Genomic DNA, 24,955 nt, shown 5'->3' on the forward strand with positions numbered 1-24,955 from the left:
GGTGATTACAGGAAATATGAAGGGAGGGGTTTAAGGGAGCAGTTTTGCAGGTTGAGAAAAGAATTTAAGAAAATTGTAGTAGAGAGGAAAAGGGCACGGCAAAGGGTCCAAATGGAAGTGATAAACAGGGAGTGTAACGACAGGGAAAGGTGTGGGTAACAGTAAATAAAATTAACATGTGTGGAAGTAGAGCTTCAAAGTAACATGGGTGAACTATTTGCAGAATCTATTAGGAGAGAAGGAAGGGTGAGTAAGGGCAGAAGGAGGATAAGAGTTTGAAAGGGTGACAGAGATGTGTAGTCATGACTTGGATAAAGGAATAACGGGTGAACAGGTGAAAATGATAAGAAAATTAAAGAACGGAACAGAGGGAGGGAAAATGGGATAACAAATGCTTATTGGAAGGAAGTAGCAAAAAATAGTCAAATGAGGGAGTGCTTGGTTACATTTTTAAACAAGGTATTGGAAGGGGAGAAATTTCTGTAAGATTAGCAGAAAGGAATCATAGGTTCTATTTATAATAACAAAGGAGAGAGGGCCAACCCCTTGCTGGACTCTCTGAGCAAGGTATACACGAGTTTGTTGCTAATACGCTGAGGAATTGGGCGGAAGACTATTTTATCGATATTCCAGAGTGGCTTTAGAAAAGGAGGAAGACGGACAATTTAATGATTGTTATAACAATAACAGATAAATACGTGAGAAAAGAAGCTACCAGAGTGTATATAGCAGCTAAAGACTTTCAGCAGGCGTTCGATACAGTGAGCAGGGAGGCTTTGCTTGAAAGACTGGGGAGGTTAGGGGTTGGTAAGAATATGAAAAGAGCGATCAAAGCCATATATGGAAAAGTATATTGTAGCATTAGGATAGAGGATGGGCTGGTTAGTGGATTGATTGAATTGAAATTTGGGCCGAAAGATGGGTATCGCCAATTATTTTCCTGTTGTTAACAACTTACTAGGTGGCCACAGGGAGGGAAAATGGGCCTATCCTGTTGTAGAGTTGAATTTTGCCGATGGTGTATTATTGTTGACGTTGACAGCTGGGGGCCTGCAAAGGAGTTTGAACGAGGTTTGTAGTTATGCGAAGAAATGGTCATTTAAGTTTAACAGTAGCAAGGCAAAGGTGGTGGTTTGTAGGAAACGTAACAAAATAAACCTAAGAAGAAATGGATAATAAATGGGGAGGAAATAGATGTGGTGGATAAACTGGAGTATCCGGGTCTGCTGATAATTAGAAATGGTAGTTGGGTAGAACAAATTAGGCGAGCAAATGGAAAGGTTCAGCAGCACTCTCGGTAATTAGGATATAGAAAAATAAGTTTTGGGGCGTAGATTACGGTAAACAAATAATGGTGTTTAATGCAGTGGTAAAGAGTAGAATGCTGTATGGTTCAGAGATGTGGGAGGCTGAGAAACAGGGCGGGGTATTAGAACAGATTCAACAAGATTGATATGAAGTTACCGTTTTGCGCCACGAGCTCAAGTGCAAGTGTTATGTGTAAAGAGTTCATGAAGATAGACATTTTAAAAAGGCTGCTTAGTTACTGGTGAAGATTGAGAAAATGTGAAGTGGGCCTAATTCTGTAGTCGGCTTGTCTGTCTGTTAGGTCATCAGCCCAGAGGCTGGTTGGATCCTCACATAGCACCACCAAAGGTTATGTGGTTATAAGGAAACCGCAAAAACCAATAGCAGCACTAAAATGAGGCGTACTAGGCAAGACGAGGAGTGAGGTAGTTTGCCATTGCTTTCCTCACTGGGACAGAAAGTGCTATTGCAGCACGACTGACCCTGTGAGCAACACCTTTCATAACACTCAGATGCACTAGTCGTGTTCTGAATGTCATTACTCAGGACCACTCATACCCCAGCAGCTTCCATATTGTCACAGCCATGGATGTATCCATCAATAAATGGCAGCAGGCAAGTAGTCGGCTTACCAGTATAAAAAAGAGCAATTGTGATTATTAGATAAGGTGAAAAAAGCTTTAGGTAGACTGGGCTTCGGGAATTATTACGATACAGAATGCGAGAAGAGGAGTGTTGTATATTGAAGACATGGGATAAGGAAGGCAAGGGATATTGAAGAACAAGTTCTCATGGCCGAATGCAGAAAGAGAGCAACCCTAAAGATGCTTATGAGGATAAATCAGGTATTGAATGTGAAAGTGGCAAATGTGAACATGGTAGAGAAAAGAGGCTGTATATGGTTGGATATAGGAATAAATATGAAAAGGGGCTGGACTGAGTTAAAGGATAATACGGTATGTATATTATGTAGTGATGAAAGAGAGGATTATCATTTACTGACGGTGTGCAAAGAAACGTATCAAGAGAGACGTATATTTATGACTGAACGGCAGTTGGAAATGATGGCTCAACCGTATGATGAAGATAAAACTTTTAAAGTGGTTAGTGAAAGAATGGAAGTGTTCTGGTAATGTATGTAAGGTTTTGAGTTGGATTAGGAGTAGATGTACAGCTGCATTAGAAGATAAAACTCAGGCATGTCAAGTGGAGGGATACCATGAACTAGGTAGTGGGTGATTCTGATGCATGAAATGTGAACTGGAACACTGAACTCAGTGCAGCTTAAGGAGGATTTCCCCACTACTGGCTAACAGTGGGTGGAGAGGAGAGGGGGTGAGTGTATGTGTTCCCGTGGAGGGGGACCTGGCTGACTCGAGAGAGGATTGTGCTAGGTCGGAAGTGATACGGAGGGAAACACATGCGGTCTAACGCCCAGTAAGAAGCTTGTAGATGCAGTTAACCTTTTATTTGTATTTTGTGCTATTGTTTTTGGTTTTTCATTTCTATTTTCTCCAAATAGATCAATTAATGTACATATGAGAGAAAAATAAAGGTTATTCATTTATTCATATTTATTTTCATCTTGTACCCCTGACCTAAGCACCTGTCCATACCATTAAGCAATTTCTCCAGATCTTCTGTAGTCTCAAATAAAATAATATCATTAGCAAATCTCAGGGTTTTGATTTATTTTTCTTGGATTAGGATTCCCTCCCAAAATTCCTCTTTGATTTCCTTTACCGCCTGTTCTATATAAACACTAGCATGTGCCCGCGGCTTTGCCCGCGTTTAGTAATTCAACCGTTAGATGTTTCTAAACTCTTTATTTAAAAGCAAATTAAAGCATTATGTTTATTAACTCACATCTTTTTGACGTAAATTGCATGAAATACATTATTTTATTTTTATTTTATTGTTACTTTCAATGCTTAAGATACCGGGTTGATGGATGGTACAGATAATATTAAAACCATGTAAAAGACCGTGTTATATAATACAAAATATATTATTTCCTTAGAGCATCGGAATAAAATATAATAATGTCCTTCCATTTGGAGCTAAGATGTATACTGTATTGTGTTTGCCTTTCGAACTCTTGAACAATCCACGTACAGAAGACAATGGCAAAAGCACCGTTTTCGAAGATGGAGTCCTACAACTTTAAGCGATTTTTCTATGTCAACATTTCAGATCTCTCTGTGTCGTAGATTTGACTGGGCTTCGCATACATACACACAAACACTTCCGAATATTACGGGCTGATGGCTCCTCGGGTCGCGGGCCGAAAATGGCTTCCTGCTCAATGGTCTTACTTTACAGTCCTAGGAATACTATTTCGCCCACGGCATGCTCAGTCATGATGGTGGCTTCAATAATATTCGTCATCAGTGTCAGAGCCGTGTTCATTGCAGAGGGAAGGATTCATATTCCTGAGAAGGATAATCGGTGCCACAATCGTCCACCCCAAGATGTTCGAGGGTACTCCAGGTGACACCAAATGGTTCAAAATCTCTGTGGTGTAGTTGACAGCCTCATCTGTATGACATGTCGTGTCGATAGACTTTTCAATTTATAGGAAACCGAATAATTCTTGAGCTTCATGTCTTGGAGCAAGAATCTTAGGTGAAAACCTGTGCTCACCTATGACAAATATTTTAGATATGTGTTTGCCGTGGATTTGGCTGGGCATCGCACTCATAAACACAGACAGATAGAGAGACAGACGGACATCATGGATTGAAGGAAAATGGCTCCCTATTCCACGGACTTACAATGGCATCCTGACTGATTTATGTATTATTCCTTATTTATTATTATCGTCTATCCTGTGCCATATATGTTTCCTCTAAATGTATAAGTGCCCAACCATTATTCCCTTTATCCACGGGGTTTGCGTATGAAGTGAGATGAATCTTCGTAGCAAATTTTCACGACCGGATGACTTTCATGACGTCAACCAAATCAGATGAGTTAATGAGATGAAATGAATGACATTATATATGATAGTAAGAATGACGAGCATGAAACCCGGCGCCGGCACATAGCCCACTCCTCGCAAAGCGCTCAAGACTTTACTCCCGATCCGACGGACGAATCACCATGAACAGCGTCATATGCCCTCATATAAGATCAAAACCGGTTTCCTACGCCCTGGACTTAAAATGGCTGGTGAATATTGTGTTCTCTACCTATCTGAAGTACGTTGCCTAGCGACAGCGACTCTATGCATTTAATCTTGGTGACAGCACGTTGGATTGTCATATCCCAATGCATGTTTTCCTATGGTTTTTCGTTCATAATTTACCAACAAAAGCGGAAATGAAAATTCCGGCTTCGAGCTGCAATCGGACCCCTTTCCATCTACCTATGTTTAAAATTTCAGAACTCTGCGTGCTATAGATTTTGCTGGCCATCGCGCAAAGACACGCAGACACACAGACACACAGACAGACAAACACTTCCTTTTATAATTATAGATTTAAAAGGAAGGGACAGCCTGCAATCTTGCCTCACTCTTTTCTCGATATCTGCTTCTTTTTCAGAGCTCTCGATTCTTATCACTGCAGACTTATTTTTATACGAATATAAGATAATTCATTGTTCTAGGTATCTGATCCCGATCAACTTCAGAATCTCAAAAATCTTGGTCCAATCAACATTATCAAGTGCCTTTTCAAGATCGACGAACGTCATGTATGTGGGCTTGTCCTTATTTCGATCCTCTCAGACGTAAAGTCAGGATTGCTTCGCGTGTTGCATTTCGTAAATCATCTTATATTTCTTGTTTCTCCGTCACGAATAAGAAAGTGTAACCTGTTCTGATATTCAACAATATTAATCTTTCATTTTTCCAAAAATCCTTCATTAACCAGTCGTCCCAAATGCAGTATCTAGGTCTACATTGCATTACATTTGTCGTACCTTATACTGTAACAGGCTCTATTACACCCCATTGCCAGTTTGCGTATGAGAAATGAGCAATAAGCCTTGAAGATGGTTTTCCGTGGTTCCCCATTTCACACCTGAAAATTGTGGGGCTTTGAAATGTGGTGCTAGAGGAATATGTTAAGGATTCCTTGGACAGCTCATCGCACGAACACATCAATCCTGAACCAACTTCAGATAAAAGTTCGTCTATCGTGTAAGGTCTCTCAGCGGATTGTACGCTACTTTGGACATATAATGCGCCGAGATGACAGTCTTCAAGAGTTGATTGTTGAGGGCAAAGTCCAGGGAAACAAACAACGAGGACGAGTACCAACACGATGGATTGACATGGTGAACGGCCCCCTACAGTGTTCTCTCAGAGCAACCACATTGAAAGCTTTAGATAGGGAGGAATGGCGGAGTATGGTTTATAGGCTAGAGGGCTGAATATTATGATAGTCACGACGCCTCAGTCATGAGGCAAAACGAAGAATAAGAAGAAGAAGAACCTTAATCAAGACCACAGCCGCTTCCTTCACACCCCCAGCCTTTTTTTATCCCATCATCACCATATGACCTTATGTATCTCGCTGCGACGTAAAGCATATTGTAAAAGGGAAAAGAAAGGAAAATTAGATGATTAGGGTTATATTATAAATGTGACAATTTGCACTTTATTTACATCAGAATTTTGGTTATTCGCAGAATGTAACACTGCATATATGAAAGCAATTGAAACGACATGAAAGCATCCCTGAGTCATCCCTCGGAAATAGAACGAAGGTAGATATTTTATATTTTATATATTAAATTATGGTCTATTTTAATATGGCAATATTATGTTCCTAATTCATCCTAGGTCAGCGACAGGAAACAAACAATCTGTCGTAATGACACATCACGCTGGATCACTTTCACTTGCAGAGGTGAGGACAGTAGGGGCAGTAATAAAAAATAAGTAACAAGGAACTAATTTTATAGTTTATTTGGGGTGCCGACGGTGGAATTTCAACCCACTGTCTCCAGAATTAGTTATTTTATATGAGTCTGTACAAGATCTGTAGAAATGTCTGAATGATATGGACGGAGTTCGAAACAAAAGTAATGGAGTGCAATCGTACGAAGTCAGGTGATGGGGGTTTTATTAGATTAGGAAATGAAGTCGTAAGGGAAGTAGATGAATATTCTTAGTTGGGTAGTAAAATAACTAACGATGGCAGAAGTAAGGATGACATAAAATGTAGGCTAGCTCAAGCAAGGAAAAAATATGCTAACTTCAACCATTAATATAGGAATTAGAAAGATGTTTTCGAAGACTTTCGTCTGGAGCGTGGAATTGTATGGAAGTGAAACATGGGCGATAACTAGCTCAGAAAGAAAGAGAATAGAAGCTTTTGAAATGTGGTGTTACGGAAGAATGCTGAGGGTGAGATGGATAGGTCGACTCACGAATGAAGACATACTGAATCGATTTGGTGTGAGGAGATCGCTGTGGCTAAATTTGACGAGAATAAGAGATGGAATGATTGGACATCTTAAGACATCCAGAACTTTTTCAGTTGGTTTTTGAGGGAAATGCATGGGGTAACAACGGTAGAGGTAGACCAATGTATGAATACGACTAGCAGATTAGGGCAGATGTAGGATGCAGCAGTTATGTAGAAATGAAAAGTTTAGCTCAGTATAGAGTGGCATGGAGGGCTGCATCAAACCAGTCTATACAGTGATGACTCAAACGCACATCTCCCGAATACAAGCTTACAGCTACAAGACCCTTCTAACGCTGCCAGCTCGCTCGATGTCTCCACAGGTGTGAGTCTGTACTTTTTTTTTTAATTGACTTTATGTCGCACCAATACAGATAGGTCTTATGGCGACGAAGGGATAAGAAAGTCCTAGGAGTGGGAAGGAAGCGTTCATGACCTTAATGAAGGTACAGCCCTAACATTTGCCTGGTATGAAAATAAGAAATCACGGAAAACCATCTTCAGAGCTGCCGACAGTGGGTTTTGAACCCACACGGCCAACTCGGCTGGTAATATTAATTCTGGTTGGGACTGACACACGAGCCTCAGACTTTAAACATACCTGGTACACTGTCAGTCTGTCCACCTACCACAGCGTAACGGTTAGCTACCATCTTTGGAGACCCGCATTTGATTCCCGTCACCACCAGAAGGCTAGTGTGTTTTTTTTAATGTTATACACAACTCAGTCCCAACAAGAGTATGCCTGAAAAGTGCTACACCACCTCGAGAAATACGAGGACAAGAATATTAGTACGGATCCGCGGTTAAGTTGTTAGCAAGCTGGCCTTTGGTCCAATTATTCCGGGTTCGATTCCGAGCAGGCTCGCCAAATTTAATCCTCACTGGTTAATTCCTCTGGCTCAGGCAATGGGTATGTCTTCAACACTAGATTTCATCCTAGGTAGGTCCACATCCTGACAGACGAAAGCCCTGCACTAGGCCCCTCTCTAGGCCAAACGTCGTTAATAACTGCTATTCTAGCATTTTCCTGGCATATTTTAGCACCTTCAAATACGATTGGATGAAACCCGCTAACCACCTGAGCCACTCAGCCTGGCAAATTGTTTCTACTCTACCTCCTTGTGAAGGAACTTTCGTTTCAATCGCAGGAATTTTATTACTTAGAAAATAGCATATACCCTCTCTGAAGGTCCTCAGGACGTGAACTAACAAGGCGTGCTAACAAGCAGAGTAGGATACTTTGTGTCCAGCAGGCAAATAGCTCCAGGAGTAAATACGGTCTACAGGATGAAGCACACAGAATGTTGCAGAACTCGGAGACTGCTGTAAACATTACATTGCTATCCCGTTGTAAGAGTTTGTTAGCTAAGCCACGCAACTTCCTCACAACTCGTACAAGTGAAACGAACCACTTTACCTTTCGTAGCATCGTCTTCCACAGTCTCCTTCGATTACAGATACAGGTAATCAATATATGCAAAATACGCAACATAGATAACCTCAATAGGGAAACATATATATAGGTCTACATTTAAAAATAATTCATTAATATTATTTTCAAAATTTGCTTTATATCGCACTGACATAGAAAGGTCATACGGCGACGATGGGATAAGGAAAGGGTCTTAATTAATGTAAAGCACCAGCATTTTCCTGGTGTCAAAAAGGGAAACCACGGAAAACCATCTTCAGGGCTGCCGACAAAAGAATCACCGAGCCGAGTAGCTCAGACGATAGAGCACTGACCTTCTGATTTCAAGTTGACTGGCTCGATCCTGGCTCAGTTCGGTTGTATTTGAAAATATTCAAGTACGTCCTCCCCGTGTAGATGTATTTACCGGTAGGTAATAGAATTCCTCTGTGAGGAAATTCCAGCATCTCGGCGTCTCCAAAAGACCCACAAGTAGCTATTGGAACGTAGCGTGAATAATAATAATAATAATAATAATAATAATAATAATAATAATAATAATAATAATAACTGCAGAAATGTGGAAAATAGGAGGAGATGACCTCATCAGAAGAATTCATACGCTCTTAACAGAAATATGGGAGACCATGATGATTCCGAAGGACTGGAAGAAAGCCATTATTCATCCGTTACATAAGAAAGACGAACGAGCGGACCCCAACAACTACAGAGGCATATCCCCTTTACCAGTTATATACAAGGTTCTATCTAAAGCGCTATTAAACAGAGCAGAACAACAAACAGATCATTTGATTGGTGAATACCAAGCAGGCTTCAGAAAAGGTAGATCGTCTTCTGAGCAAATTTGGAGTCTGAAGACAATATTAAGGATACGCCGCAGTACCACCACATTTGTCACCTTTGTGGACTTTAAGGAGGCGTATGACTCTATCGACAGACAAACTGTTGTGGACATCCTAGGAGAGCTCAGTGTGGACAAGAAGACCACAGAATTAATCCGCCAGACTCTCACAGACACAACATCTCAAGTGAAGTTTCTAGGTGAACTATCAGAGCCTTTTGAAGTGCATACAGGAGTTCGACAAGGATATGGACTCTCCCCAATCCTTTTTAACTTAGTGTTAGACAAAGTCATCAGGGAATGGGGAAAAGAATTAACGTGAAGTGCCTAGATTTTGCTGATGATCTAGCTATCTTTACCAAGACTAGTGAAGAAACCAGGTATGCCATAGAGAAGTTGCATGAGATAGCATCAAATACAGGCCTCCAAATATCGTATGAGAAGTCTCATATCATGGCTAATGGACACCAGAATATCCAAAAATCCCCACTACAGACATATTATGGAATAATCACACAGGTCCCTTCCTTCAAATATCTAGGATAAATCATTGTACCATCCGGATTGGACAGGAAAGCTAATTTAGAAAGAGCCACCAAACTCCTGAAAGCATACCGAATAACATGGAACCACTACAATAAAAGAGTGATGTCACGAAATGCAAAACTTCGACATTACAAGACTGTTGTTCTTCCAGAAGCCTTGCATGCCTCAGAAACCACATCTCTAGGAGGCCACTCTAAAACTGATTAAATAGAAAAACAAGAGCGAAAAATTCTGAGGAGAGTATATGGCCCCGTTCATGTAAACGGTATATGGATCAAAAGGAAAACTGTAGATTTGTAAAAAAGCAATCGACAAGTTCACCGATACCGTACGCAGGAGACGATTGAAATTCTATGGCCACATCTGCAGAATGGACGACACTAGATATGCTAAAAGACTGCTTGGTATAATTAATTCAAAGAAAGTCAAATTAAGCTGGTTTGAGGAAATAAAGCAGGACTTAAAAGAAATGAACATCACAGATCGCAAGACTTTTGGGAATCTGGTTGCAAAGCACACGTTCACGGAAAAGGCTAAAAGAACCACAGGGAAAAAATGGACGGAAGAACGCAAGAAACAGCGTAGCAAGTTCATGAAGAGATTTTGGGAGGAGAAGAAAAAAGGAAAACCATCAACAAGCTAGTAAGTTCCAACGCGCTCTGTAAACGGGCATAACGAAGAAAGAATAATAATAATAATAATAATAATAATAATAAGGCAAGTTATAAGTTTGTCGTATATCGAGCTCGATAGCTGCAGTCGCTTAAATTCGCTCAGTACCCATTTTTCGGAAGAGAGTGGGTTCAAACCCCACTGTCGGCAGCCCTGAAGATGGTTTTCCGTGGTTTTCCATTTTCAACCAGGCAAATGCTGGGGCTGTATCTTAATTAAGGCCACGGTCGCTTTCTTCCTATTCCTAGGCCTTTCCTATCTCATCGTCGCCATAAGATCTATCTGTGTCGGTGCGACGTTAAACAAATAGCAAAAAAAAAGTTTGTCGTATTAATATCGTATTCATATTTCTACCTTTCTTCCTGACGATCGAATTATTTATTATTATATACTGCATGGAAAGATACGAGTATTATTATAAATTTACCCGACAACCTACAATAGTGAAGCCATTACCTGTCTATATAATGCCTGTCCACAGGATATCACGTGTGTTAGTGTAGGTAATTAATACTGAGCTCCATCGAATTCATCTATCACTTCGCTGTCAATAAATTATGTTGAAGAGGTAAATCCATTATGGAGAATGTGCCAGATACGAGCACAGCGACACAAAGGAATTGTTATAGCAGACACAGTGGCTTCTCAGCAGGAAGATTGTTTTATTTATCCACACATAATAATACTTATACCGACTGAGTTGACCGTGCGGTTAGGGGGCGTGCAGCTGTGAGTTTGCATTCGGAAGATAGTGGGTTGGAACCCCACCGTCGGCAGCCCTGAAAATGGTTTTCCTTGGTTTCCCATTTTCACACCAGGCAAATGCTGGGGCTGTACCTTTTAATTAAGGTCACGACCGCTTGCTTCCCACCCCTAGGCCTTTCCTATACCGTCGTCGTCATAAGACCTATATGTGTCGTTGCGACGTAAAACAAATTGTAAGAAAGAACGGCAGGTCCTGAAACCGCGGCTGGAAATATCTCGTGACACCACGGCTTGCCGGCTGCAATGAACAAACCTATAAGCTTGACACTATGCCCATGATCTATTGCACACCATCCACCCTTTAACGGGACTCCTCACGCCGAGGAGTTACCTTGAGTTTTTCCGCGTACTCTAATTTCGGAAATTTTCAGTTAAAAGTGGCAGCTATTTTTTGTAGATAACCATTTAATAGTACGGCATGTAGATTATAGCAACGAAATTTCATGTAAATTGCGATAAAATATGATCTCACTGAAGCTACCTTTGTCAGGAAGCCAGAGCCTTGGCTATGTGGAATTCTGTTCCATGGCAGTAATTATGTAGATGGGGGACTCGTATTTATGTATCCTCTAAAATCCATCGTTATAATGAAGCACCAGCCTCAAACTTAGACTCTTTCCTTTAAAAGGTTCGTTATCGCATTCAGCCACAGGTGCTCCACACCAGAGATGTACAAAATATGACACTGGGAACAAGAGCACATGTTGAGGCATTTGCCCAGTTTGCGTCCTCACCACTCTCCTCACTCTAGCTGTCCTCTGCCCCTACACTCCATTGCCGATTTGCTGCGTAACTCTGTTACGTGAATGTATGTTATATCTATTTTATTATTATATATTGTTATTGGCTATTGTTTTAAGAAAGTACAACTCAGCAACCATCATCGCCTTCTTCTTCCGTTTCTTACACCACTTTTCCCACACCCCTGGGGTTTCGCGTGCGACCTGTGTCACACATATCTAGATTTGTCCCTGTTTTACGGCCAGATGCCCTTCTTGACGCCAACTGTAGGTGGAGGAATGTAAGTACTATTGCAAGTTTTGTGGGGTTGGTAGTGTCGATTGTTGCCTGATTTGAAGAGGAGGGCGTTGGGACAAACATGAAAACCCAGTCTCCGAACAAGAAGAATTAATCAGACGCGACTAAAATTCCCAACCCGTCCGGGGATCGAACCCGGGACTCTTTGAACCGAAGGCTTCAATGCTAATTATTATCAATACTATTACTGTTTTTACATCCCACTAACAAAACAAACCAAACAAACCAAACCCCATAGACGCCGAGATGCAGAAATTTGTTCCCGCAGGAGCTCTTTTTACGTGCCAGAAAATCTACCGACAAGAGACTGACGTATTTGTGCACCTTCAAATACAACCGGACTGAGCCAGGATCAAACCTGCCAAGTTGGGGCCAGAAGGCCAGCGCCTCAAAAGTCTGAGCCACTCAGCCCATGCTAACCATTCAGTGAAGGAGTCGGACTGAGCAGCCATCTTCTATTAACACTTGTGTATGTTTAGTCCTCAGCCCGAAGGCTGGTTAGATCCTCAACAGCTCCGCCAAGAGCTGTCATAGATGGCCTATGCTTCACTGAAGAGGCGTACTAGGGAAATGAGGAGTGGGGTAGTTTCCCGTTGCTTTCCTCACCGAGCCAGAAGTTGCTATTACATATCAGTCTGCCAAGCCCACTGAAATGCATGCACCAACCGACCCTATGAGCAATATTTTCACACCATTCGTAGCAGGGACTTGCTGCAGAAGGAATGGCATTACTAGATTAACACTTATCAGAGGGAAAAATAGAAGTGATCCGAGACTTCGAAAAAAATGAAAGTATCGGCCAGAGAAAGACAAAGGCCATGAAGGGCGTGAAATGGAATGACTCTCTAGGCCTTGAATGCCCTAATACCGTCTGGGTCGGAAAAGAACAAGGACTCACTAAGGGTGGTCGGACAGGAGAGATGAAGCCTGGAACCAGTAAGTGGTAGCAATGACAGGACTCAGCTAAAGGCCCCGTGGTCACCAACTCACGTTCCCTGGTTAAGACCCCTTTTTAGCTTTGAAAACATGAAAATTGAGGTATGAGAGATACGTTGTGCAACCAATCCCTGTGTTGTTTGGTGTGAAGGTCTCATTTGTTCGGTCGATTTGTGTTCGTGTTTCAGTGAATCTAGCTGACTGATATTTTAACAGCACCTTATTCCTCAGGTTGGAAAGCGACGAGAAATTACTTCGTTCCCCATTTTCTTAGAAGACCTCTTCAGTGGCAATTAGGCTATCTGTAGCAGCTGACGGTGTAGATACTGGGGATACAAGCAACCTCCGGGCTGAGGTTCAAGCAAAAAAACTAACTAACTAACTAACTAACTTCTTCTTCTTCTTAATCTGTTTATAGTCCAGGGTTGGCTTTTCCCTCGGACTTAGCGAGGGATCCCACCTCTACCGCCTCAAGGGCAGTGTCCTGGAGCTTCAGACATCGGGTCGGGGGATACAACTGGGGAGAATGGCCAGTAGCTCGCCCAGGGGGCCTCATCTGCTATGCTGAACAGGGGGCTTGGTGGGGGATGGGATGATTGGAAGGGATAGAGAAGGAAGAGGGAAGGAAGCGGCCGTGGCCTTAAGTTAGGTACCATCCCGGCATTTGCCTGGAGGAGAAGTGGGAAACCACGGAAAACCACTTCTAGGATGGCTGAGGTGGGAATCGAACCCACCTCTACTCAGTTGACCTCCCGAGGCTGAGTGGACCCCGTTCCAGCCCTCATACCACTTTTCAAATTTCGTGGCAGAGCCGGGAATCGAACCCGGACCTCCGGGGGTGGCAGCTAATCACACTAACCACTACACCACAGAGGCGGACTAACTAACTAACTAACTAACTAATTTTCTAACAGACACAAACATGCTTTTTACATATATTGAGACAATCTAAGTACTCATCGTGCTAGTTTCATTCATTCAAGAACGCAGGTCTGATGACTAGAAAATACATAGTATGCAATGTTGCTAATGTGGGTATTTAAAAAAAGCTCTAATGAACCTGTTAAGTGTTCATTAGTCAAACAGCAATCTCTCAGTGATATAATGCTTCTACACTTAGTTGTGGATTTGTTATTAGCAACGCTGATTGTAGTTAATTACGGTGGCACGTCGATATTGACGCGCAATTCGCTCAGGTGGTGTCAACTCGAAAGACTTGAACGTCAATAGCCGTGGCCCTACAGTTTTGATAATAACTGACTGTGAGAGCAGAGGCTTTCTGCTGCTATATCTTATCGGAGTGTATGTTGCTGTATTTTAAGAAATAGAAACCTCGGCATTATCTTTGCACTGTTACAAACGTGTACATTATACTTCATAATAATGATTTCAGCTGTAGGACAGTGTGCAGCAGTCTCGGTATTCGAGGTGTAGGGCAGACGTCGTCACGTAGTTGCTCTAGGGAGCCGGTGTTACTTGCTCCGCTCGGGATGGGTGTTTGTCACGTGACAAGAGAGTAGCAGTCAGGCGGGTTGCATACCGTGGCCGCACTGTGCTTGCACCACTGGCCTTCAGTAAATACTACATCATGCACTTCCCCTACGTCTTCCCCTACTTGCTCGCTAAGCTGCTCTCGTTCCTCGAGAGCGGGGAGAAACTGGCTCCGAAGGCATTTCGCTCTCGATTGACGATGTCTGGTGTAGGAGACCGAGACAACCACGAACTATAGAAAAACTCGTACTTACGAAATTATACGAAAACACAAGAGTACACGATAAAATTTATTTTAATTAAACATTACAGCACAGTAGCTACATAAACATACAGACTGCATTAAACTAAAATAAATTATCAAGCGTATTCTGAAAATAACAAACTACTTAAGATTTTCTCCGTTATTGCCTTTAGTACCAGACCAAACAGCCAGCTACAAATATATTGGAATACAAAACATGAACAGTAAATATACAGTTACAGAACAAAGACATGTATGAATCTTCCGCAATATTGTACATAGATTTCGCAGTTTTAATAGTGCCGAGTCCTTACAGAATAGTCATAGAGAGAGAGAGGAAAAAAGAAGAAATTTGAACACCGAAACTGTAATATCTTAGATTGTTTCTTCCTGTGCTGTAGCACGTCAAATCTTATAGTCTTGAATCGGCGTCTATTAACAACGTGGCAATTGCTTTTATACACATCTGGTTGCTGGAATGTTGGAAATTGAAAGTAAAGTAGTTGTTGACATGATATAGGCTTTTGGGCTTAGGTCGTGTCAAGAAAATAAGGTGAAATTCTTTAGTTCTCTGTGAAACGTAAAGAATTTCACCTTATTTTCTTGACACGGCCTAAGCCCAAAAGCCTATATCATGTATATAAGTACGAGCCGTGAAAGCATCAATGGCAACATTAAAGTAGTTGTTACTTATTTCCGCTGCACATGATACAGATAACACGAGAAAAAGATGTGGTTGAGGTCAGCGACTGCTTGGTAGTCACAGGAACAGTAAGGCGCGTCTAGGACTCCTATCCGGTAGAGATGGTTTGCAAAACTGCCGTGATTGAACCTTACGCCATTAAGAGAGGTTACGTAACGACGACAAACTACTTAAGTTAAACATTGTAGGGCCTAGGTCAGTAATGATGAAAACAAAACAAAAACGCATTAATTATAATTCTGAGACGCCGAGGAACCGGAATTTTGCCCTGCAGGATTTCTTTTACGTGCCGGTAAATCTACCAACACGAGGCTGACGTATTTGAGCACTTTCAAATACCACCCAGAAAGAATTCTGTTAAGAGTGAAATTTCTTCTAATTTGTCATTTGAAGGCCCTAGAGAATGCCTCAGAATTGCGGCAGAGGTCCCAGGTTTCGTACCATTTCTGAGAATTGAAGTAAGTAACGAACCAGTCACGGCTCTATTAAGCTCAGGAAGTGTGAGTTTCATAATCTCTGAAGAATGGTATTTTAAATTAAAAACGTTTTTTAAATTTCCCGACTATTGTATCTCCTCTATGAAATGTGTTTCGGCTAACTCTTCCCATTATAAATTTTAGGTTCCATTTTTACTAAAGTTCGTATTTCAAAAATTACTTGGAAAGTGAAGTTGGTTGTTGCTAAACAATTGTCTTCCCCCGTAATATTGGGGGCCGATTCCATGTTTAATACTGGTCTTGTGCTCGACCTTCAGAGCAAGTCGTGCACCTTCAAGTTTGCTAGCAACTGTAATATTCACCTTTTGAAGTGTAATTCTGTATCAAGTTCATCTATTTCGCCTACCCAGGGTGAAATGTTGTTAGATCTTAGGGATCTACCTGAGGAATAGGCTGAAAGTATTTGAAGGTTGTGTCAGTCTTTTCCTGATGTATTTTCAGATACACTTGGCGTTACTGACCTTATTGAATATATGATCGAGTTAACAGATTCTATTTCCGTTAGGTTTCCGCCTTATAGGCTGACCCCACCTAAAATGAAGGCCCTTAAAGAAATTATTGATCACATATTAAAGGATGGTATCATTCGACCTCCTAAGCCAGCGTATTCATCGCCCATTTTTCTTGTGCCGAAAAAACAAGGTGGCTTTAGGCCAATGATTGATTACAGGGCTTTGAACCGTAAGTTGGTGTTACAATTTGTGCCCCTTCCTGAAATTCACTCTTATTTTTCATGGTTTAGAAAGGCCAAGTTCTTTACTATCCTTGATCTTATTGAGGCATATAACCAGATACTCCTAGCAGATGAATCGAAATATCTAACAGCTTTTGTCACGGATTGGAACTTGTATGAATACAACCGCGTGCCTTTCGTGCTCCCCACGGGGGCAGCTGTTCTTGCTAGACTGCTAGATAGGGTCTTTTCTGACATCAAATTCGAATATCTGTATCATTACCTCGATGATGTCGTGTTTTCTGAGACCTTTGAAGAACATGTAGATCATCCCAAGAAAGTACTCAATCGCCTTCGGAAGGCTGGGTTAACTGTTAAACTATCTAAGGTAAATTTTTCTAAGCCTTCTATGTCGTTCTTAGGGCATATCGTGTCGCCCGATGGTGTTTCTATTGACCATTCCGGAACACAGGCTATCCGTAATTTCAAGCCTCCTAAGGACATCAAAGGCATTGCCAGGTTCATAGGCATGGTGAACTTCTTCAGGAAATTTTGTTCCTAACTTCGCTAACAGGGCGGCGCCCCTGAACGTACTGCGTAGAAAAGGCATCAAATTTGAATGGAGGCCGTCGCAGCAAGCCGCTTTTGAAGACCTGAAATTAGCTCTTAGTAACTCCCGTGTATTAGCCAAGCCCGATTTCTCAAAGAAATTCATCGTCCAAACAGATGCCTCTTCATCGGATGTTGCCGCTGTCCTTCTTTAGGAAATCGAACTCGGAAGGCGGCCCATCGCCTATGCTTCTAGGACCTTATCGGCTCAGGAAGCTAAATATTATATCTATGAACTTGAGTGTTTGGCAGTATTGTTTGCCCTAGAGAAGTTTTTAGTCCTTGTCAAATTTGAATTAGAGGCGGATAACCAAGCCTTAAGTTGGGTCTTAGCTAGGCCTTGTCGTACTGGACGTTTCGCCCGCTGGTCTATCAGGATCTCCGCATTCCAATTTGATGTGCGACACATTAGAGGATCAGAAAATGTAATTGCGGATGGACAAAGCCGCATGTTTTCCAACGAGTTTGAAACCAGTGACCAGAAAGATAGTTCTGTTCTTCCCACGTCCATACCTTTCTGTATAAGTGCTATTCTGACTGATGCCCCTACGTTATTTCGGTACATTGAGAACTATCAACGTGAAGATCCAGTGCTGTCCCCCATTATGGAAACCCTCTCTTCTGGGGAACATGTTGTCCTTTATGTATTGAGGAACGCGATTTTGTGTAGCGCTTCGAGGCACGATCAGAAGATGAAAGTAGTGGTTCCAGCTGTGCCTGTACCCATGATCTTAAAATACCATCACGAGACCCCATTAGGGGGGCATTTAACATCTTCAAAACTCGGGAAAAGTTCAAGGAAATGTATATTTGGAAGAGTATGGACGGTGAAAATAGAGAAATGGTTAAAGCTTGTAAATCATGCTTGCTTAGTAATCCCACCTTGTCTACTAAGCTAGGGCTGTTGTCATCGCATCAAGCATCTGGCCACATGGAACGTCTATATATATAGACTACGTCGGACCTTTCCCCCAATCAAAGGGGAACGGAAATAAATTCATTCTGGTGTGTGTAGATGCCTTCACTAGATTTTCATGATTGTTTCCGACTAAGCTGGCCACCGCTCAGTCTGAAATTTCGTGTCTTAATACCATCTTTGCTTTTTTGGTCCTTGTCAATATATAGTGTCCGATAATGCTAAGGCTTTCACATCCAACTTATTCCGAAAATTCTCTTTCGACCTGTCTATTTCACATGTAGCAACTTCTGTTTATTACCCTCAACCATCTCTGGCTGAACGGGTTAATCGTAATCTTCGATCGGCATTGATTGTTTTTCATCATGAAAATCATTCCAGGTGGGATACTTCGTTGCATTGGTTATCTTTTGCTTTAAAATCAGCTGTTCATGAGTCACACAAGTTCATCCCTGCCTCTCATGTTCAAGATTGTTCCTAACACGCCCCTCTCTAATATTTGGTCACTTAATGAAATATTGCCAGAGACAATAGATCCCGATAATATTAGAGATCTATGGAAAAAGGCTAAAAATAATCTTAAAGCTTCTCATTACAATGTTAGGAAAAGGCATGATCGTGGAAAGAGGCCCACCAAGATCAGGTTATGGTAAAAAATTTGTACCTGCTGGAAAGCTTGCCCCCAGATTTCATGGGCAATGTATTATTTTGGATTTCTTAACCCCTGTCTTTTTATTGGTCAGCAACCCAGCCACTGAGAGGATATTTAGGGCTCACCTCTCTCAGGTTAAACCCGTATAAATTAATAGTTTTACAACATAAACCACTAAATCTTGGCAGTAAGTGGTCTTTTTTGTGGTAACTGATGCAATTTAAATTTAGTAAGTAACGTATTTGTAATATGGAGGCCTTCTGCCCCGACCATAAGGGAATGATCTTGTACCACCTTCCCTCTATTACGGGCCTGTTTGCCATGGTCTGGTGGCCATTAACTAGCCCCCGTCTCCAAATCCCGACCTACAGACACACACTCATTCTCGACGCCGCCCGCCTCATCACAACCTGCAATATATAAAAAATAACCATCAACTCCATCAAACAATGTCGCCGAGTTGTTTACTGTTTAAATGCCCTCTCAGCCGTCGGCGGTCGTATCCCAACATCTGGCGAGCGATACCGGCGTGGGGTAAGGGTCCACTTCACTCTGGTCCAGTCTCCTTCTGGTCGGCGCGCCGGGGTTCCCTCTTTTCCAGCTAGGACTGAGGTGCAGTAACTCAACCGCCAATCCATCTTGGAACAGTACTTCTACATCTGGTCTGCGGCAACCATCACCATGACTACCCCTTTCATAGTAGCGGGAGAAGTGTGTCCTGAGGACACCATGCTGGTATCGGCGGCGACGGTCGATCTTGCCGTCATACTTTAACTAGGCACCACGGACTTAGACTACTGCGGGAAGACTTCAAGATTGGGCTTCAATATATTTTTATCTAAAATGAACTTTCAGCACGAAATTTTCCATCTGTGAAATTCCAACATCTTTTTTTTTTTTTTTTTTTGGAAATTTCTACTGTGTCACCCAACTGAAGGACTTTTTGGGTGGGAGGTCTGTACCGGGAGGTACACCTCATCCCCGTGCATTTAAAGGAAGAGCCTTGAAGAACGATATCTAACATACACAACTTGAAACACCTAGTGCAAGAAGTTGGGACGTTGATCAACAGATGTCACTACTAAAGTGATAGAGTAATGTGTTATTTTAAGGTTTCCTAAACTATCTGGATATCTTTTGTTTTTTGGTACACCACAGGTTGCAACAACTATTTCAAGAAGTGTGGACGTTTCTCCACAGATGTCTCTTCTTAAGAACTGATACCATGCACTATGGTGCAAAGTTGAATAACTATAACTTTAATAAAATTTTGTGTTCATAGGTTTTCTGAACTGAATTTACTTTCCTTATTTATGATACTTCAAGGTTTGCAAAACTTCTTACTTATCCCGCCAACTTGGGATCTCAACCAATAGGAAACTTCATGTATTTATTGTTCTGCCAATCACAGGCTTCTTGTAACTTTTCCACTGCCCAATAAAAATGAGAGGGTGTGTCCGGATTTAGTTCAGAGCCTTCTCGAACATTTCTCTCGGATATAAGAGCTGACACCTTTTCGAGCTAAGTTGTCTTTCTGATCGTCGCGTTATTGATTGTGTGTGCTAAGAGAGGAGGCGGGGGCCTCATTCATCGGCAGGTAGAACACGAGCAAGGTAATGGCCACTATCTTTCTATCTCAGTAGTTGTCTCCTAAAACCGACCAGCGGGGAAAGTTCCCTTTCTTTAATTATGTAACCATAAATTTTCTAAAATGTAAACCTTTCTCCCTGCTCATGTAATAGTTCAAGTTAGTCAAAAGTACTTAACTAAAAACCGGGATAGAGAGTGCTTTACCCTCTCGAATTCCCCTTCAATTAATCTTGAGGCGACTATGATTTTGTAACCGTTTTCGCTTGTAAATTGTCACTTAACTTGTCCATCTACAATAAGGTATGTGAAAACGTTTTCGACCAACGGGACTCGAACCGGCTACCCACGGTGTTAGACCGTTTAGACTACAACGCCTTAACGATCGTGGCCACCACGCAGTATTAGGACGTGAAAAAATTAACATGATTAGACTATTTATAACTCATTATGAAATTTGCTATAATAGCATTTAAAGAACATTGCTTTAAGGTGGTCGCTTAATATTTTGAGTATAAGTACCGATAACAGTGATACGAGGGCTGGAATGAAGTCCACTCAGCCTCAGGAGGTCAGCTGAGTAGAGGGGGTTCGATTCCCACCTGAGCCATCCTATAAGTGGCTTTCCGCTGTTTCCTCACTTCTCCAGGCAAATGGCGGAATGGTACCTAACTTAAGGCCACGGCCGCTTCCTTCCCTCTTCCTTGTCTATCCCCTCCAATCTCTCAGCCCGCCGCCCCCTTCAAGGCCCCTGTTCAGCATAACAGGTGAGGGCGCCCGGGCGAGGTACTGGTCCTCCTCCCCAGTTTTATCCTCCGATCCAATGTCTCACCTTGAGGCGGTAGAGGTAGGATCCTTCGCTGAGTCCGAGAGAAAAACCAACCCTGGAGGGTAAACGGATTAAGAAAGAAAGAAAGGAAACATTACCTCGTATGCACTATGCCTCTTCCCATTCATTATATTCTTTAAGACTGATCACACCTCGCAGCCACATATGAATATGTAGTCCATGAGAACAATGTTCGCTGTGTTCATTTTCCTATGCGAAGGTGTAAAGGAAAGTGAACCTTAAATACAGTATCCTGTAGAAGTGCGTAAATACTTCACACAAACATACATTCCTACAATACGGTACAGTAAGGTTAATTTTCCCTTACACGTATGCGTAGGAAAATGAACAGAACCAAAGTTATTCACGTTGTGCCTGCGAAAATCGCTATGTGAATTCGCCTAGCTTAGAACTTTGGCCAGTAAGGATCTCTTATCTACGGTTCGATATTGTGAAATTCCTACTCCTGATGATATATGTACTGCGGGTCAATATTTTTCCCGTAACATAATCGCACAGCGGTTTTCGCGTGATATATGTACTGCGGGTCAGTATTTCTCCCGCAACATTATCGCGTAGCTTTTATCGTGGGATATATGTACTGCAGGGCAGTATTTCTCCCGCAACATTATCGCGTAGCGCTTTTCGCGGGATATATGTACTGCAGGGCAGTATTTCTCCCGCAACATTATCGCGTAGCGTTTTTCGCGGGATATATGTACTGCAGGGCAGTATTTCTCCCGCAATATTATCGCATAGCGGTTTTCGCGGGATATATGTACCGCGGGTCAGTATTTCTCCCGCAACGGTATCGCATAGCGGTTTCAGCGGACGCAACAACGAAATGACTTTTTTTTTTTTAATATCGTGACTCATACCTATCCACCAAGATCTCGCGCGTACCACATTCGAAGGAGTACAATTTGCGCGATAGAAAGAAGAGAAACGCTTAATTTGCCGAAATGACTACTGTTCTGCAAGTAAAGGGTAGTTCCATTTTAAAAATTACCAAGTTGGTATTGATATCTTTTTTTATCAATAATTCTATAGAAAAGGGGGCAAATTGTTCCTCGAGCCCAATAAAAGTAATCAATAATGAATATAAAACACCAGCATTTGAATTTCCAATTCAATCGAGGCGTTTCATACAAGTAAAGGCATAACCCAGACAACAAGATTTAATTTGGTTTTGTTTTTCAGGAAAGCGAGATAACTTTCTGTATTCTATAGAAAGTTTTTCCAAGTATTGGAATTTCTGTTGTGTACTCTATGAACGGTATTACGTTTGTACCTGCTTAAAATTATTCACGGGTTATTACTTACGTTAGAGAAAATAGAGATTAAGCTAAGTCCTTAAGGAATACGGAAAGTTTTGTAAATGTCCGTCAGGAGGGTAAAACACATAAATAAATAATCAAATACAAGGCAGTGTAGTTTTTGAACTCGAACAAGGTATTCAAATTAATACTAAAACTCGTTGTAGGTCTATGGGGACGATGTTTGAAGGGTAATTAGCTTATGAAAAACTCAATATCTCTACCAATGACCATGCTTAATTGGAAAGGCTGAATTTCTAGCTATAACCCGTCAACGTAATTTCCATTGCATGATACTTTTTCGCAGGGTTAGCATGTCTTATCCCACTCCAGGCATTCCAGAGGCCAGAGGTCTATTTCCTAAGGCCCTTTTAGAGTCCAATTGCACATAGGTTCATGGGTGATCCATCGGGTGCCTTCACCGGGATGTCAGTAAAAGGAATTGCACATATTTCAGTTTGCGTCTCCATTATTTCTAAGAACAGAAGAGTCGAACGAGAGGTGTGGCTGGATGCTTTGTATTGATGTACCCATGCCTGATTTTTCGTCCTCCCATACAGTGCTGGGATATCTTTGTTTTATTAAAGGGGTGTTAAAATCTCTTCCTGATAGTACGGTTAGTTAACCTTCACATTATTAGCGACACGGCGAATGGTTAACTTGCCATTGTGGCAGCATGATCATGAAATCCCTTGCAAAACTTTTCTGGCATTCTTTATACAAGGTTTTATAATTTGTTTGTCTCTAAGGCGTTAGTAAATCGAGCGGAGCTTGTTACAGTCACTGTTTTGTCTAATGTCACCACATTTTTTCACTTGTCCCCTGCCAGATAGCCCTCATACAACTTTCTTGCGTTAGTGCCACGTTCCGAAATGTGACGAGGCAAGCGCCTGTGAACTCGGTGCTTATGCCGCTTTTCCAATTGCATATCCTTGTTGATTATGACGTTAGCTATTGAAACACACATCGCCAACTTACATGCGATAGTCCTTTGTGGGGCAGGGTTACCACCTGAGACAAGGGCCTTAACTTTTCTCACCACTTCTGGTGTAGGGCGGATGTGGATTTGCCTGATTTTTCCCTATGGAATTAAGCCCAGTCGGCCGTTGCCTTTTTATTCAATACAGCACTGATCCCGTTCTTTGATATCAATAAATCACACTTCTTGCACATTCCTTGGATTGCAGAATAGCTATATTCAGCTTCGAAAAGGGCTGGTATGTAGCCTCTCAGTAAAGGTCAATCCGCTTCGGCATCGTTGCAGCTAAGATCACGAAACTTTACTCGCACGTACTTAGTATTGACGTGAATCATCACTCCTGGTTTTGACGTGCTCAAATTGATAACACCACTACCACGGGCCTTCAAACTCGTCATCAGTGTTCCCGAACGACCTTCTGAATGTAATATTGTAGGAAATGAATTATCATCAAATGGCATAAGTGTGTATATAGCAATCATTTTTAAATTATGACACATCGTCTATCACAAACATCTTTAGAGATATCATTTTAAGTTACTCTATCCACTGAACGCACCGTAACTCTGCTTTTGTCATCATTGTCTTCCACATGTGCAGCAGCCTGGACATCAACTTGAGATGGAAGTTGAAGATATTATTTTTTGGGAGGATTTTCAAGAATGTACCTAGTCTCTTCATATTTCGAAGTTTGCCGTCGCTAGTGAAAAAGGCTCCATAACAACCCAGTAATTAAAATTCTGAAAATAGTTTTGTTCTGTTTCTTATGTAGATGCTCATCCGCGAACCTGAATACTTACGTCGTACCTTCACAAATTCAATAATTTAATATGTCTATAATTCTTACTCCCTCATAGGTGGATCCGTTTTCTTTAGGAAGGATTGCTTTGCAAAAATATCAAAACTTCAGTAATAAATAACAAAGAACAATTTTCTTACAAAATGGTTACGTCGGATGATACACAAGTAACAGCATAACAGTCTCAAGTAACTTCAAAATTACTTTCTTTATGTGTGGTTGTTCTTGTAGACAACGCCTCAATTAGACTTTCAGTACTTTAAACATATCTGGAGATATTAGAATTGGACATTCTCATCCACTCAACCTAGGTATGAGACAAGAAATCTGGCCATAAAGTCAATCAGCACGATGCAAGAAATCGTTACGCTTATTATACAACATTCCAAAATCTGCACGCCAACTGGTTGTAGATTTTTCTCGATTTTATAAGTGTAGTGAAGAACTGAGGTTCGTTAATTATGTGCACATAGCCATGAGCACCTACCATAAGTTACGTGGAAACTAAATTAAAACATTAAAATGTTGAATAAGTCGTCTCTGAAGGCGGCAGTCGGTGCTTACTTGCGCGTGGAAAGAACCTCAAATGTGAAGAAACACTTTAATGTTCCATTCATCATATCCGCTCCAGTTACTTAGTGTGTTGGGGAGAGGTTTCCTCTTACCTATAACTGTATTTGACAGCCATGCGATAACAGTCAG

At 41.6% G+C, this 24,955-nt stretch overlaps 1 protein-coding gene across 1 annotated transcript in view; it reads left to right on the forward strand.

The window, feature by feature from the left end:
* The first annotated feature begins 204 nt into the window (after positions 1-204).
* The window catches only part of LOC136872184 (neuronal acetylcholine receptor subunit alpha-7), a 511,170-nt gene continuing 486,419 nt past the window's right edge, over positions 205-24,955 (forward strand). The window contains exons 1-2 of the mRNA XM_068227358.1: positions 205-246; positions 4,918-5,004. Coding sequence (XP_068083459.1) covers positions 205-246; positions 4,918-5,004 — 129 coding nt within the window. The remainder of the gene's footprint in view (positions 247-4,917; positions 5,005-24,955) is intronic.

This window comes from Anabrus simplex, chromosome 4 (genome assembly GCF_040414725.1).
Source record: "Anabrus simplex isolate iqAnaSimp1 chromosome 4, ASM4041472v1, whole genome shotgun sequence".
Lineage (NCBI taxonomy): Eukaryota > Metazoa > Arthropoda > Insecta > Orthoptera > Tettigoniidae > Anabrus > Anabrus simplex.